The sequence below is a fragment of the Cucumis melo genome, chromosome 7 (genome assembly GCF_025177605.1).
Source record: "Cucumis melo cultivar AY chromosome 7, USDA_Cmelo_AY_1.0, whole genome shotgun sequence".
NCBI classification, from domain to species: domain Eukaryota; kingdom Viridiplantae; phylum Streptophyta; class Magnoliopsida; order Cucurbitales; family Cucurbitaceae; genus Cucumis; species Cucumis melo.
The window spans coordinates 29,568,742-29,582,919 of NC_066863.1; the positions used below are offsets into that span (position 1 = coordinate 29,568,742).

The window sequence follows — 14,178 nt, forward strand, 5'->3', positions numbered from 1 at the left end:
TTGAATAAGTGATTTGCTCGTTATAACCTTTAATTCAATAAACTAAGATATCATGGATATAATAAGTATGCTTGAACTTGACGTGGTTACATAAAAGTGGATCAAGTTCAGTAAATAAGTCTAAATGCTCTAAAGTATAGGGATAAGACACCATGGATGTGACCCATCTTGTATTTAAAACAAACGATGCGATTTTGAATCGTTCATGTTAAGACATGCAAGTATGGACATTTTATGTATAAGACTAGACCACTAAATAATTATTTTTATTTCATAACATCGTTTACTGTCTAAAACTGACTATTTCAAATTCTCAGACCTAGGCAACTCGATCATAACTTTGACCTAACTATAAACTTCTATTTATTTTGGATTAAACATCTCTAAGTTGAATGACTACTCCACTGTTTACCAGTTGGACGCTTGAAATGATAACCTCACGCAACGCATTGTCATCCACCCAAGCTCCAAAATCTCACCTCCTACTCTCTTTCACAAAATCTTTACAAAGCCTATGTCCGTGCTTAACTACTTACTTTCCAATATTATTAACAACAAGTTGGACACCTGACCCCTCTATGCATCCAAACTTTCTAGTAAGATGCATACTAAGTTTAACTCTGCCTGATATTGTTTGGCTATACGTTCGCTGTAACTAAGAAAAAGATAAAAAAAATTAAATATTTAAAAGTTAAACTCTGTCAAATATTGTTTGGATGTTTGTGGTAAAATGTACTATTTTGATTTAATAGAGTAGAAATATTATTCGAGTAAAAATCAGCCTGGCTTATAACTCAAGGTGGAAGGTTGGATTTACAACCTTAAGGTGGTATTGAGCATAAATAAGTGAGATTTATTTACAACCTTCCTAGACCATCCTTCTTGCTGTAGTAATTAAACAAATAATGATAATACTAACAAATATTAATAATAATAATAATAATAATAACGATGAAATTGGTTGAGGCCAAATTTTCAGTTTGTAAATCAACTCTAGTCGAGCCGTAAATCTAAAGCTTTTAAACGAACAAACCCTTCGTCTTTCTCTCTCTCAAATTCAAAACCCTCGCTCTCTTCTCCGATCCGCTTCCCGTAGTTTCCTTCTCCTTCCTTTTCCTCCATCACTCATGGCGGACGACCCTGTTGCTCCATCTATGCCGTCTGTTTCTTCTTCTTCTGCTGCTCCTCTCGGCAGTTCCGTCATACCTATAGTTAACAAGCTTCAGGATATCTTCGCTCAGCTCGGCAGCCAATCCACCATCGAACTCCCGCAGGTCGCTGTTGTCGGCAGTCAGAGCAGTGGCAAGTCCAGCGTACTCGAGGCTCTTGTTGGCCGTGACTTCTTGCCTAGGGGTTCAGGTATATGCACCAGGAGGCCTCTCGTGCTTCAGCTATTGCAAACTAACACCGACAAGGAATACGGCGAGTTCCTCCACTTGCCAGGGAAGAAATTCTACGATTTTTCTGAGATTCGGAGGGAAATTCAGGTGAGGTTTATGCTTTTTCTTGTTGCTTATGTTTGATTTGCATCTAATTTGATGGGAGATCATTTCATTTCCGTCGGAGTGTGGAGCTCGCTTTTTTATTTTAATTTGGTTCTGATCATTTCATTTAATTTTAAGTTAGTTGGTTTCTTATTATTGTTTACTTGTTCGATTAATTATATCAGCTATGACTAATTGTTTATCTTTTCCTAAGTCATCTTTGATCGGGATGCGCATTAGAAGAGAGAATGGATTTTGATTTTTTGTATAACTTGATTTTTATTTCTTTTTCTTCTAATGAAGTAGAAGTGTTTCTGTGTTCACTATCATCTTCGAGAGGGGATGTAAAATGGTTATTGCAATGCCTGATACACTTTTTTTCTTTTACAATATTGTACAGTCTGAGACCGAGAGGGAAGTGGGTGGAAACAAAGGTGTCTCAGACAAGCAGATTCGGTTAAAGATTTTCTCCCCAAATGTTCTTGACATTACACTAGTTGATTTGCCTGGCATTACAAAAGTTCCAGTTGGAGATCAGCCTTCTGACATTGAAGCACGAATTAGGACAATGATCATGTCTTACATCAAAGTTCCAAGCTGCTTAATTCTTGCTGTCACACCAGCTAATTCTGATTTAGCTAATTCAGACGCTCTTCAGATTGCAGGAAATGCTGATCCTGATGGTGAAGTTCTGCTATATAAAATCTTTAACGAGTTGACTTATCTTATCGCATGTATTGGACCCCTTTTAACCCTTTTGATGTTTTATTTCTGCTGACAGGTGTTAGAACCATCGGTGTGATCACAAAGGTGATATACCATTTGCTCAATTTGATCCCTTTTTTTTCTTTAATACTCTCAAGACACAATCTATGTTCTAATTTTGTTTGCTTTATTCTACATGTCGAAACTACAGCTGGATATAATGGACAGAGGTACAGATGCACGAAATCTCTTACTAGGAAAAGTGATTCCTCTACGACTTGGTTACGTTGGGGTTGTCAATCGCAGTCAGGAGGTGAGCATAAAGTTAATGAGGGGAGCAGTGAGTACTTAATTAACATATGCATGATAGTGAATTCTTCTTCGAGTTCAAGCTTCATAATTGCATTAAAGAATTCTTAACTTCAACTTGGTCGTTAGGAAGATGCAATGCTTTGTTCTTCTAGCTCACTTTGTCATGCTCTATAACTTTTACTTTTGCTGGTAGGTCTCAAGGTTTCAGCTAGCTTGCATATTTTAGAATATACTGAACACAGCCTCATGGTAGTTTTGCATCCAAGTTAATTTTGCAAGATGGTTACTGTTTGCATAAAATTAAATATAGTTTTTTCTATAAGATAGTATTTCCATTTTTTTGTTGTGAAAAATTTCAGCTAGGTGAGCAAGTATCGTTAATTAACATAGTTGTAGTCATTGAATATATATTGATCAGAGATTTATAATTTTGTAATTGAACAGGATATTTTACTGAATCGGAGCATTAAAGATGCCCTTGTGGATGAGGAGAAATTTTTCCGCACCCATCCTGTATGATTTATTTATAATAGAGCTCAACATAAGTTCCTAGAAACCCATAAGCCGTCCATATGTTCTTTACTTCTTATTGCATTGTACAGGTATATAATGGTCTGGCCGATCGTTGTGGCATTGCTCAGTTGGCAAAGAAGTTGAACCAGGTATGTATTGTGTGTATGTATGTTTGTGTCTGCAATTGTACGAAACTTTTGGCTCACTACTGGAAGTTGATGATTTTGAACTATAACAATATTATTTTGTCCTAATGTTATATATAGGTTCTAGTACAACATATTAAAGCTGTATTTCCTGGGCTGAAGTCGCGAATAAGTGCTGCTTTGGTTTCTGTTGCAAAAGAGCATGCCAGTTATGGAGAAATAACAGAATCAAAGGTTCTCAAAATTTCTTTTGTCCCTTCAAAATCCTTTTGATCTAATTCAATTGTGTGGTATGGTGGCTTGCTCATTCATTGATTATATATGCTCCTGTCATAATTTATTATATGGAATGGATATCACACAGTGGCACGATCATTCAATCTATGTTGTTTATGTGCTTGGGATGTATAAATATGATATTCATATGGTTAACTCATGACTTTCCTTTGTTAACTATGAACTTTGCTTGAATATGAGTCATATGACGACTTATTTTATTTATCTTTTGATCGTGGATAGGCTGGTCAGGGTGCTCTTCTTCTTAATATTCTTTCAAAATATTGTGAAGGTATTAATTACTTTTCTTGTGTATGTATTTGTTTCGAACAAGAAACAGCTTTTCATTGATAAAATGTGGAGGAACCATTGTTCAAGGTGTGTGGATTTTAGTAATCGTTTTCTTTGGAAACAGCATTTTGTTCTATGGTTGAGGGAAAAAATGAAAAGTCAACAAACAAGCTCTTGGGTGGAGCTCGCATTCACTATATTTTCCAATCGATCTATGTGAAGAGTTTAGAGGTATCTATTTTTGTTATAAATAGACTTTAGTTTGTATCTAATTGCATACAGTTTTTTTTTTAATATTTTATTATTATTATTCTTTTTAAATAAATACGTTGCTTGATATTCATTGTTAATAAAGTTTCATAAGATCTGAATCATACCCTAGGAAACAGCATCAATGTGTTTCTTACGTCTGGAAAATTAAGGTCTGGTTAAAAACTTTTGGGAGTTCAAGATGTTAGTTAGCAGACAAAGGATTGCATTGAAAATGACACACTAACTGAACTATAGTTTACCTAGAAAAGCTATTTTCAAAACATGTTGCCATTGTAGGTTATATATCAGGTTGAATTGTAGTTATAATATGATTTTTATTAACGGGAGTGGTGGAATTTGAGTGATGTTTTAGTATGGATCGTGAAGTTCAACAATTTTTACATGCTTTAATTTTGCATGGTTTGGAACAATAGGATTTAAGTAATTATATCGAAACACTTGCAATAAAGAAAGGCTTTTTTGTATCTCTATGTATATTCTTCCATTTTTTTAAATAAAAGCTTGGTTCCATTAAAGAAAGGCTTGAGCAATAATATGCATCTGCAGGAAGTTGATCCATGCGAGGACTTGACTGATGATGACATTCGTACTGCCATCCAAAATGCAACTGGCCCTAAATCTGCAGTATTTGTACCTGATGTGGGTCTTTTTCTGTTTGCTACCTTTTCTGCTATCTTTCTTGTGAGGTTTTGTCTACTAATTTGTCACATGGAGATTGACATCAACTAATTTGGGTTTTTTTTTCACACATAGGTGCCCTTTGAAGTACTTATTCGCAGGCAAATCATTCGCTTACTAGACCCTAGTTTGCAGTGTGCCAGGTTTATATATGATGAGTTGGTAGAGGTGGGGATAGTTGCATGCTATCTTACTTTTGGTGTTCATTATATGTTGTTATTTTCAATATAATTTCTATTTTCAGATCAGTCATCGATGTTTGACAAATGAATTACAAAGGTTTCCTGTTCTAAGAAAGCGTATCGACGAAGTTATTGGGAACTTTCTGCGAGAAGGCCTTGAACCCTCAGAAACCATTATAGGACATCTTATTAACATTGAGGTAGGTTATAAAATTTTGTACACTCTTGCTATGGTATCATACCCTTTCATTTTTTCCCCTCTAAAATTTATATTAGTGTTTCATGATGGAAAATCAAACTCCTTGAATGTTTTAACATCGTTGCTTTGAAATATTAGCAAAAGAAATACGAACATTAGATGTCCATCATGCAATGGGCTGTGTAGAGTCTTGAGTCCTTTTTAGTGTTTTTTGTTTTTGTTTTTGAGAAGTAGTCTTCTATAGTTGATGCAAGTTAATATGTTATCATGTTATATTTTGGGTTTCCTAATACTTTTCATCAGGAAGATGCATTATCTTCTTAAGTTTGGTCAAGAGCCATCTGTCCTTTTCATCTTGTACCTTGACTACTTCACTAGTACCTAACCAGTAACCACATGCAACTTTGGTGTGGACAAACGGATTACACTTCTAGAATGCACATGTCATCGAAAATTTTCTTTTAAATTGCAATCAAATTTATTTCGTGGATCGATGTGGTGTTCTGTAAGTGAAAACAATTAAGTTTCAAAGTAGCTAACGTTATAAAGGAATATAAATGGTGTACCATGTGCAGATGGGCTACATAAACACCTCACACCCAAATTTTATTGGAGGAAGTAAGGCTGTGGAGATGGCCCTGCAGCAGGTCAAGTCATCTAGGGTTCCTTCGACTGTTCCAAGGCTCAAGGTTTCTTTTTTTATTTTTTACTTTTTAATAATATTTTTAAATTAAAATAATAATGATTTAGAATAACATGTTTATTAATAATTAATATATACAATCTTCATTTATAACTGTTGACTGTTGTTGATTAGGATGGCGTGGTTGAACCTGATAAAGCACCACCATCTGAGAAAACTTCAAAATCTCGAGCTTTCCTTGCCCGGCATTCAAATGGCTTTTTGACTGAGAAGGTAAGCAACACTTAAACTTCCTTTGCTTGAATGAAGTTTAAAATTTAAAATGGGGGCACTTGTCATATTGATGTTCTTGTGACTCAGTTTATACTGTTTGCACCATTAACAGGGTGCTCGGCCTTCAGGTGATGGTGAAAAAGTTGCACCTCCTGGTATGTTTTTGTTTTGAGAAATCTTGGGGAAATAATATGTTTGTGACCTGTTTATTTCCATTACATTTCGTATGGTTGCCAAATTTATCAATGAAATGTTTTTTTAGAAAAGTATATTTTCCATTTTTTATCCATGAAAGTTGTTTCTATTAAATAGTAATATTAATCAATCAATAAATAAATAAAATTGGACTAACTCTTGTTGTGTGCCTCAAAGGATTGATTTATCTAGAATGACCGATTAACCCAAAAACTTAAGTTAGTATGAGAAATTAAATTTAATATAATATCTAACCGTTGATGAAAAGACATTTTGAAGCAACTTGTTCTGATACCATCTTAGATCACCAAGTAACCCAAAAGCTTAAGTTTGTAGGTGAAGTTTAATTTAATATAATATCTAACATTATTTTAAGTCATGAATGTAGACTAATTGAATAAAATCAAAGTCATTCAAGTCATGGAACTTTGGATACTTTTCTTTTCTTCGGGGAATATGCGGATCACATATATGAAATTTTGGTCCACCAAGTGAAATATTGCCATCTTCGCTTAGTTTTGAAGGTTAATTTCTGCCCGACTTGAGGTTGTCAAACTAAGCCTAGCCTTCTTATCAAACTGTTCCTGATCCCAGCTTACTATCAGTTGATGATTTTTCAGGAGCAACAGCAAACAATTCAAGTTGGGGTATTTCGTCTATTTTTGGTGGGAGTGATAACCGTACATCAGCCAAAGAAAGTTCAACAAGCAAGCCATATAATGAACACGTTCTCAACACAGAGCAGTCCTTCTCCATGATCCATTTGAGAGAGGTAATGTCCTGGTTTCATAGTTGGAGTTGGTCAATTTGTTTCACTGGTTTAAACTAAACTATGTGTTTGATGTTGTTAAAGCCACCACTTGTACTGAGACCTTCAGGAGGGTGTACAGAGCAGGAGGCCATTGAAATTGCGGTCATAAAGCTGCTCCTGAGATCATATTATGACATTGTCAGGAACAATATAAAAGATTTGGTTCCTAAATCAATCATGCATTTCCTGGTAACGTATAGTTTTTTGCAGCCGTTACCGATTAATCGATTAGTGCGAGTAATCAAACTTAAAGTTCACCATTTATTAAGTTCAAGAAACAATTTAGGTATCTACATTTTTTTAACTTAGGAGAAATAACTTTAGGTATCTGTCACAATTTGACAAAGCTTGTGAACATATAAGCTACAAGCTTCTACAGTTTTGCACATTCTTGTAACTTGTGTATGATTGATCTCAATCCAGGTTAACCATACCAAGCAGGAGATGCACAATGTCTTCATAAAAAAACTTTATAGGTAACTAAGATTTGTAATTATTCTTTTCTGTAAAGTACATGAGATGCATATCTTCAGGTTTTGATCATATCCCAATTCTTTGATTTCAATGTGGGAAAATAGAGAAAACCTGTTTGAAGAGATGTTGCAGGAGCCCGATGAGGTGGCAATGAAGAGGAAGCACACACGAGAAACCCTCCGAGTTCTACAGCAGGCTTTTCGGGTATGTATGTTTTTGTACACTCTGCAACCATTTACAAATGGTGGTAGATTGGTGAAGCATGTATGAGTTTGACTGTCCAAGTTAGTTTTTTGTATGTACAATCATTGCTTTGCTTCCGAAACTGAAAGAAACACTACTTTCTTACCTTATTTCTGTAGACATTGGATGAATTGCCTTTGGAAGCGGAGTCGGTCGAGAGAGGTGATGATCCGACCGGATTACCGAAAATGCATGGAATGCCAACATCATCCATGTATTCTACCACCAGTTCGAATGATTCATTCTCCCCTTCTCCCAAGAATCCCAAGCCGCGAAAGTCATCATATTCGGGGGAGCTTCAGGTGCCGGTATACGGCAATTCAGATTCTAATGGGAATGGTCGATCATTCATGCCCAGCCTTTATCCAAAACTTGATCTATAATAACTCTCCATGTGCATAGCCAGTCCAAAATGAACATTGAGCCAATCACATCATTTGTTTTGGAGTCCAACAAGTGGAGCTAATGGAATTCCTTAGTCTCCAACAAGACGTTCCTCTGTCAGATGCTTTTTATTATTCCAGCAGATTCTTTCGAAGTCGACCATTTTTTAAAAAAAAAAATAAAAAAAAAAATCTCATCTCCCTATCCTGTATCGGTCTTGATGGTATAGCGTATGTAGCTTTGGGAAGAACAAGAAAAATAATGGGGAGCAGTCAGCAGTACATTAACTCATTCACTCCTCACCTCTCCTCTCTCCTCTTGGTTGGTTTGTTTGATAAAAGTTAGCCAGTTTTGGTTTAAAAAAAGATGGCTAGTTTTTGAAATTATACATCATGAGACTTGAAAATTGAATTGGCAGGTGTATCTTTGTTTAGTTTAGTTTAGTTTATAGTTTTTTTGTTTGTTCTTTTTGTAGCCGTATTATCAATCAATTATATATTTTGAGGTTGAGATTGAATGTTTTTAGTCTGTTTATATGAAAGTTGTAAGAGATATTCTTAGTTGTACCATATGCCATCGAGGATTAACTCTTAAAGGCAGCTGCCCAGGTAGCCTGTGGCCCATAGTTTTTTTTTTTAATTAATTATTATATGCTCCATTTCATGTGTTGATGTTGCTACATATTTTGATAATCGAAGCATGTTTTCTTAAATTTATCACTTGCTAGATGTTCAAATATATCGATTTAGCTGTTGGGTTTCATAGTAATAGTAAAACTGTTAAAATTGCCTCTTTTTATGTTGAAATCACATCGATAAACATTTCTGATTATTTAACTTTTAATTTAATGACAAATATTAATTATACCTTTAAACTTTAGGGTTTTAGGGGTGTTCGTTAATTTATTTTTAATTAATAATGGTATGAACTTAAATCTCGAAGTTTAAAAAATGTATCAATTTACATAAAACATGCTCGTTGATCTAATGTGGAATGTATGATTTGAGTTGAGAGGAATCGTAAAAAATGTCAAATTTAACAAAATAATAAAATTTTTTCAAATTCTATCGATGATAAATAGTGATATATTCTTATCAATCGTATTGATATAATTTAAAATTTTGTTAAATGTTGTGAATATTTTAGTTTAGTTTATGATATTTTAAAATGTTTATTGATTAAACTAGTAATTTTTATAAGAGTGTAAATTCAATTAGGATTGCTTTTAAAAATCAACCATGAGAAGACATGCACAATTGTTGGTTTTACAAAATAGACAATTAGTGTAAATGCATGATTCTCAAAAAGGAATTATGATTTATTTAAATTTGATTAATGTATAGAAGTTAGGAACTTTTAATTGATACTACTATAAGTATCACATTAAGTATTCTTGATAGAATGAATTTGATTGCTTTGAGTTGATTGGTTCTTTGTCTCATGTGTCTGTGGATGTTATGGAATTGTCGGGTTTTGTTGAAGAAATTTTGGCATTAGTTTTATCTAGCCATTTCTTTGTTTTGTGTGGTGCCCTCGCTTTGCGAACGAGTTGAGCCATCATTTGGCTAAAGGTTCCAGGTTCCTTTGTGCATGACAACTGGAGGGATTGCTTTATCTCCTCACCCTCTTCTATCTCTATTTGTGGGGGTAGGGGTTATGTTTCTATTTCATTCCTAGATTGATTCCTTCTTAATTTTGTTGAGGATGATTGTGTTGCTGGTTAGTTGTTGTATCATTTTTTTTAATTTAAAAAAGGTGTTTCTAGATAGAACATAATAAATGGTGTTAAAGCAATACATTTACAAAAGTTCAGATTTAAAGACATATATTGATATTTTATGTTTAGTTTTACACATTGTGATTTAGTAGGTAATTTGCTTAATAAGTTCCAAATGCATGCTAATATTAACATATTTAAATATTGACTAATCGAATAAACGAAAGAGATTAAATATAGTATAATGAACAACTTAAAAAAAAAAATATAATAAAAATTTAAATTCTATTAAAATCAATAATAACTTTTACCGATTAAAATGCAAAACTAACAATTATATGTAAAAACTTGAGAAATAATTAAATATGAAAACTAATAAATATTAATAAGATCTTAGCCTCTTATTACTCACTTTTACAAAAATTCTTTATAACATTACAATAGTGTATATAAAGTTACATCAGTCCTTAGATTCAAAGAAATTTTATACATTCCCATAACTTAAAAATAACATGTAAATTTTCTTACCATTAAGAGGATGAAAAATCGAATCATCAAATTTGAAGCAGGTTATTATGTAAGTCATTATTGATTTGAGCTTTCTTTGGCTAAAGATAGTGTAAATTGGTATTCATTAATTATTTTCCCCCATTAGAACAATTCAATTCCGCCATTTGATAAATTATTTTCCCTCACAAACGATATCATATCTAGAACACGAGGAATTTAAGAAACATATAACTAAATGAAAATTGTGATACTCAATATTGATTATAAAACATAGAAATTGAAGATGCAGCACTGTTTTTTCATATTACATATGGATCCATCACTACTCAGGCCGTCTTCACAGCTGCAGTGGTTGCAACTTCTGTTGTTGGAATGGCTTTGAGAATGATCTCAACTTTATCATGAACTCCTTGCAGCAACAATTCACCATCATAAGTCACTATTTTTCTCTTCTTTGCTGCTCTTAGCGTCCCGACCAGTGCTTCGAATATGTTAGCACATCTATCATCATTGAACAACACCCCAAATGTTACCTGTAAATTGAAATTCCAAATGCTTGAACAGTTAGCTTCTAGAAATAGAAACAGGCACGCCAGCAAATAAAGGGAAGGATTATGGGTCGACTACAAGATCGAATAGTTTGTAGACTCGAGAAACTGCTTATAGAATGCCTCACTACTAAGTGAAGACCTTCCACTTCATTGAAAAATGGAGGGGAGGGGGAGGAAAATGAAGCTTAACGAACTTTCTGTTGGCCAACCGGCAACCACTACAAGAAAGATCGAAGCAAGCGCAAGTTTTTGGTTCATGAGTTTCTCCACTGTAATGTTTGGATTAGTTTCAATTTCAACACAGCTAGCAGATGCATCTAGTTCTAAACATTTGATTAGAACAGGCACAAATTTTGAGAAGTTGTTGACAGCTGCAAAGAACTAGTTTCAGCATTGCTGGCAGATACATCTCAGTTCTAGATACTTCATTGTATTAGAGAACCCTTCTCTAGAAGATCTAATGAGAACGAATTAAAAATGAAGCTGCCCAACAACTATCTGGAGGGCAATGTTTCTGAAAAGTCCATCGTTACGATCATCTTTCAGATTCTCTGATTCTAACCCAATTTTAGCAAGTGAGGAAAAGGAAAACATCGCAATAAGCCAAGCTATCAAACTCCAATTAAGCATGGTCCAAATCATATAAGATCGGATCCCAATCTTGTTATCCAACAAGGAGAAGCTAGATCGACAAGTTTTAAATCACTAATTGATCCCAGAGTTTAAGCTTCTAATTGAAGCTAAATTTAATTATATAATATATAATATTCCTATAACTCGTGGGTTTGAAATATGTGAAAGGTAATGTTGTGTTGCAATGACTTGAACACAACATCTGTCGGAACTATTTACTCTAATACAATCTTAAATCATAGTTGACCAAAAAGCTTAGGCTTGTAAGGCAGGCTGGCTGGGCTTCAATGTGCAATGTTATACAAACACAGGTCAGTTCTAAATGAATCTAGCAACTCAATACAATTGAATCGTTTCCATTTACTTCATATTTTTGGTCAAATTCAATCATACCCAATAATGGCAAAACATCAAACAGGTAATTGGCATAGGCAGGCAGATCTCGTTCTGAACTATGAGAAAAGTAATCTATACAAGGTAAAAAGAACTCAATTTGCAAGTCTAGATCCAAGTCAGAAACACATTACTTCGAAGCGTAACTGGTAAATTTCTACATTCTGAGAAAGATTAGAACCGGAAAAAAAGAGTTGACCTGAAAAATGAAAAGAGATCCAAAAAGAAAGAAGAGAGAAGAAATGAAATCTCGTTTATAGATGGAAAACATTGTTATTACCTTGTAAGAACCATCATCTTGGAGCTTGCCGAGCCTTTTAATTTCCTCCTTGAGTCGATCAACTTCCTCCTCTACGTTCATGGCTTCAGATCTTTCACTATCTTTCAATTCCTCTTTACAATTCACTGCTTTAGTTTTTCAACAAAATTTAAAGGGAGAGAGTGAGGAGAGGGACCCTTGAAAGGCTGGCAATTATCATGGTTTATCTTTAAAATAATATCAGATATTTTGTAACCCAAACCACTGGCTCCGTTTAGGGATCAAATAAGTTAGAGTTGGGCATGATGGGTTTAGGATTGCTACTACATCGTCCAAAACATACAATCGCAACGTAAACAGGATCAGATAATTAATCTAAGTGCAATTAATTAACAAAAATTCTAAACCGAAATAAAATTAAATAAATGATTTTTTTAAAGAAAAACTTACGTTCGGATTCGGTTGACCTACTATCCTTCGGATTCGGAATCGGGTTGTGGGACTCGTTGGATAAAGAAAAACAAGAGAAAAAAAAGATGGAAAAAATATGGAAATAGGTTGAGTTTCATTAAAAAAAACACAGCTCAATTTTTCCTTTAGAAAATAATCCAACATTTTTTCCTTGGCCCTAAGAACCCAATTTACAGAGAGTTTACATACAAAGTTGCAACCAAGAACATATAACTAGTGAGCTTAATGTCGTTATAGTTTGCTAACGCCTAATCCACTAGTAGTTATAATTTAGTTTTTCAAACAACCCACGTACCTTTATAATTCTTCAATTTATTTTATGACAAACTTGTTTTTTATAAGTCATTTTAAATAGATTTTTAGTTTAATTATATTAACATTTTTTAAAATATACACATATTCTTCTATTTCTTTTCTTTTGAGGTCTTTAAAAATATTACTATTATGTTAATTTTTAAAATTATCTTTCTTTCATTCTTTGTTTAAAATTTAGCCAATTTTTCTCTTTTTTTTTTGGTACTTGAGAAGTTTGGTAGCCCAATGGTAAGGATATGTACACTTCTTCAAACAAGTCCCCATTTAAGAAGGGACTATTTATGTCTATTTCACTTCTCCCTTGAAAAGGCATAGTGTAGCAATGCACCAAAAAAGAAAAAAAAAACCAAAATGAGCATACTCATAGTATGGATCTAAGAAGTTGACTCCTATACCTTTCCGAGGGATAAAAAAACACCTTAAATAATATCCCAATATATAACTTTCAAGTTATATAATTCATTTTCATAAGAATCGTAAAAGTCAATACCGATAATACATTTATGACATACGGTGAGATAGACAAGAAGTTTCGAGCCAAATGGAAAAGCTGTGGAGTTTTGAAAAAAAATTAAGGATAATAGATTGTATGGAAACAAATTAGATCAACAGAGTAGTTTTTCTTGGTTTTTAGTGGAGAAAACCCACTTCCTTTTTTTTTTTAATTTTGTTTTAATCCCTCTTATTTTTTAGTTATTTCTTTAATTATTTTTACTTTTTAATTATCTCACTTCTTCCTTGTTTTTTTTTTCTATCTATAATTTTATTTTGATTATCCATTTTAACCATTCGACCATGAAAAAATAATTAATCAAATCAATATAAGTTAAATAAGCTCAAAATAATTTCAACGTTTGTTTAGGGTTTAGGGTTTACCCTCTAATTTTAAAATTAGGTTTTTAAAGTTGAAATAAATTTGGTTGAAAATATAAATTGTATAAAGAAAGCATGAAAAGGAAAAAAAAAGGAAAAAGAATTAAAGAAAGACACTAAGAATAGAAGGGATTAAAACAAATAAAAAGAAGAAGAGAACTTGGTTTCTCAATCCTGAAAAGAAACGGCAAAGAAAAAAAGAAAAAGGAAGTTCTCTTCCCTATCAAATAGACAAAACAAAAAACAAAAAAGAAACAATAAACAAGAGAATATGACAACCAATATAAACAAACATGAATGGTGTACTAGACATCTTGAATTCAAATCTTTCAAACTTGGAATTTAGAATTAAACTATGCTTTAATTTAATCAAA

General features: G+C 33.3%; 2 protein-coding genes across 3 annotated transcripts; one reads left to right on the top strand and one right to left on the bottom strand.

The window, feature by feature from the left end:
• The first annotated feature begins 985 nt into the window (after positions 1–985).
• Positions 986–8,745, top strand: LOC103494859 (dynamin-related protein 3A-like). Of its 2 annotated transcripts, none has more exons than XM_051087494.1 (20): positions 986–1,487; positions 1,885–2,167; positions 2,266–2,294; positions 2,401–2,502; positions 2,946–3,014; positions 3,104–3,163; positions 3,281–3,394; positions 3,680–3,728; positions 3,852–3,958; positions 4,547–4,639; positions 4,754–4,846; positions 4,923–5,060; positions 5,635–5,748; positions 5,877–5,975; positions 6,088–6,130; positions 6,776–6,942; positions 7,024–7,170; positions 7,405–7,457; positions 7,560–7,659; positions 7,818–8,745. In XM_051087494.1, the coding sequence occupies exons 1-20, from the start codon at positions 1,128–1,130 to the stop codon at positions 8,079–8,081; spliced, it is 2,484 nt and encodes an 827-aa protein (XP_050943451.1). In that variant the 5' UTR covers positions 986–1,127; the 3' UTR covers positions 8,082–8,745. The 2 variants fall into 2 exon arrangements, with proteins under 2 accessions (XP_050943451.1, XP_008454460.2); XM_008456238.3 differs by having other exon boundaries at positions 987–1,487; positions 6,791–6,942.
• Positions 8,746–10,524: 1,779 nt separating this feature from the next.
• On the bottom strand, positions 10,525–12,447 carry LOC103494860 (costars family protein). Its single transcript, XM_008456239.3, has 2 exons — positions 12,167–12,447; positions 10,525–10,842 (listed from the first exon to the last, which is right to left on the bottom strand). The coding sequence occupies exons 1-2, from the start codon at positions 12,245–12,247 to the stop codon at positions 10,636–10,638; spliced, it is 288 nt and encodes a 95-aa protein (XP_008454461.1). The 5' UTR covers positions 12,248–12,447; the 3' UTR covers positions 10,525–10,635.
• Between the last annotated feature and the right edge of the window lie 1,731 nt (positions 12,448–14,178).

Coding starts and splice junctions, on each gene's coding strand:
- LOC103494860 (XM_008456239.3), bottom strand. CDS start 12,247: ATGAACGTAGAGGAGGAAGTTGATCGACTCAAGGAGGAAATTAAAAGG. Junction 10,843..12,166: donor AAGATGATGGTTCTTACAAG/GTAATAACAATG, acceptor TTCAATTTACAG/GTAACATTTGGGGTGTTGTT.
- LOC103494859 (XM_051087494.1), top strand. CDS start 1,128: ATGGCGGACGACCCTGTTGCTCCATCTATGCCGTCTGTTTCTTCTTCT. Junction 3,959..4,546: donor TCTATGTGAAGAGTTTAGAG/GTATCTATTTTT, acceptor ATGCATCTGCAG/GAAGTTGATCCATGCGAGGA. Junction 5,749..5,876: donor CGACTGTTCCAAGGCTCAAG/GTTTCTTTTTTT, acceptor GTTGTTGATTAG/GATGGCGTGGTTGAACCTGA.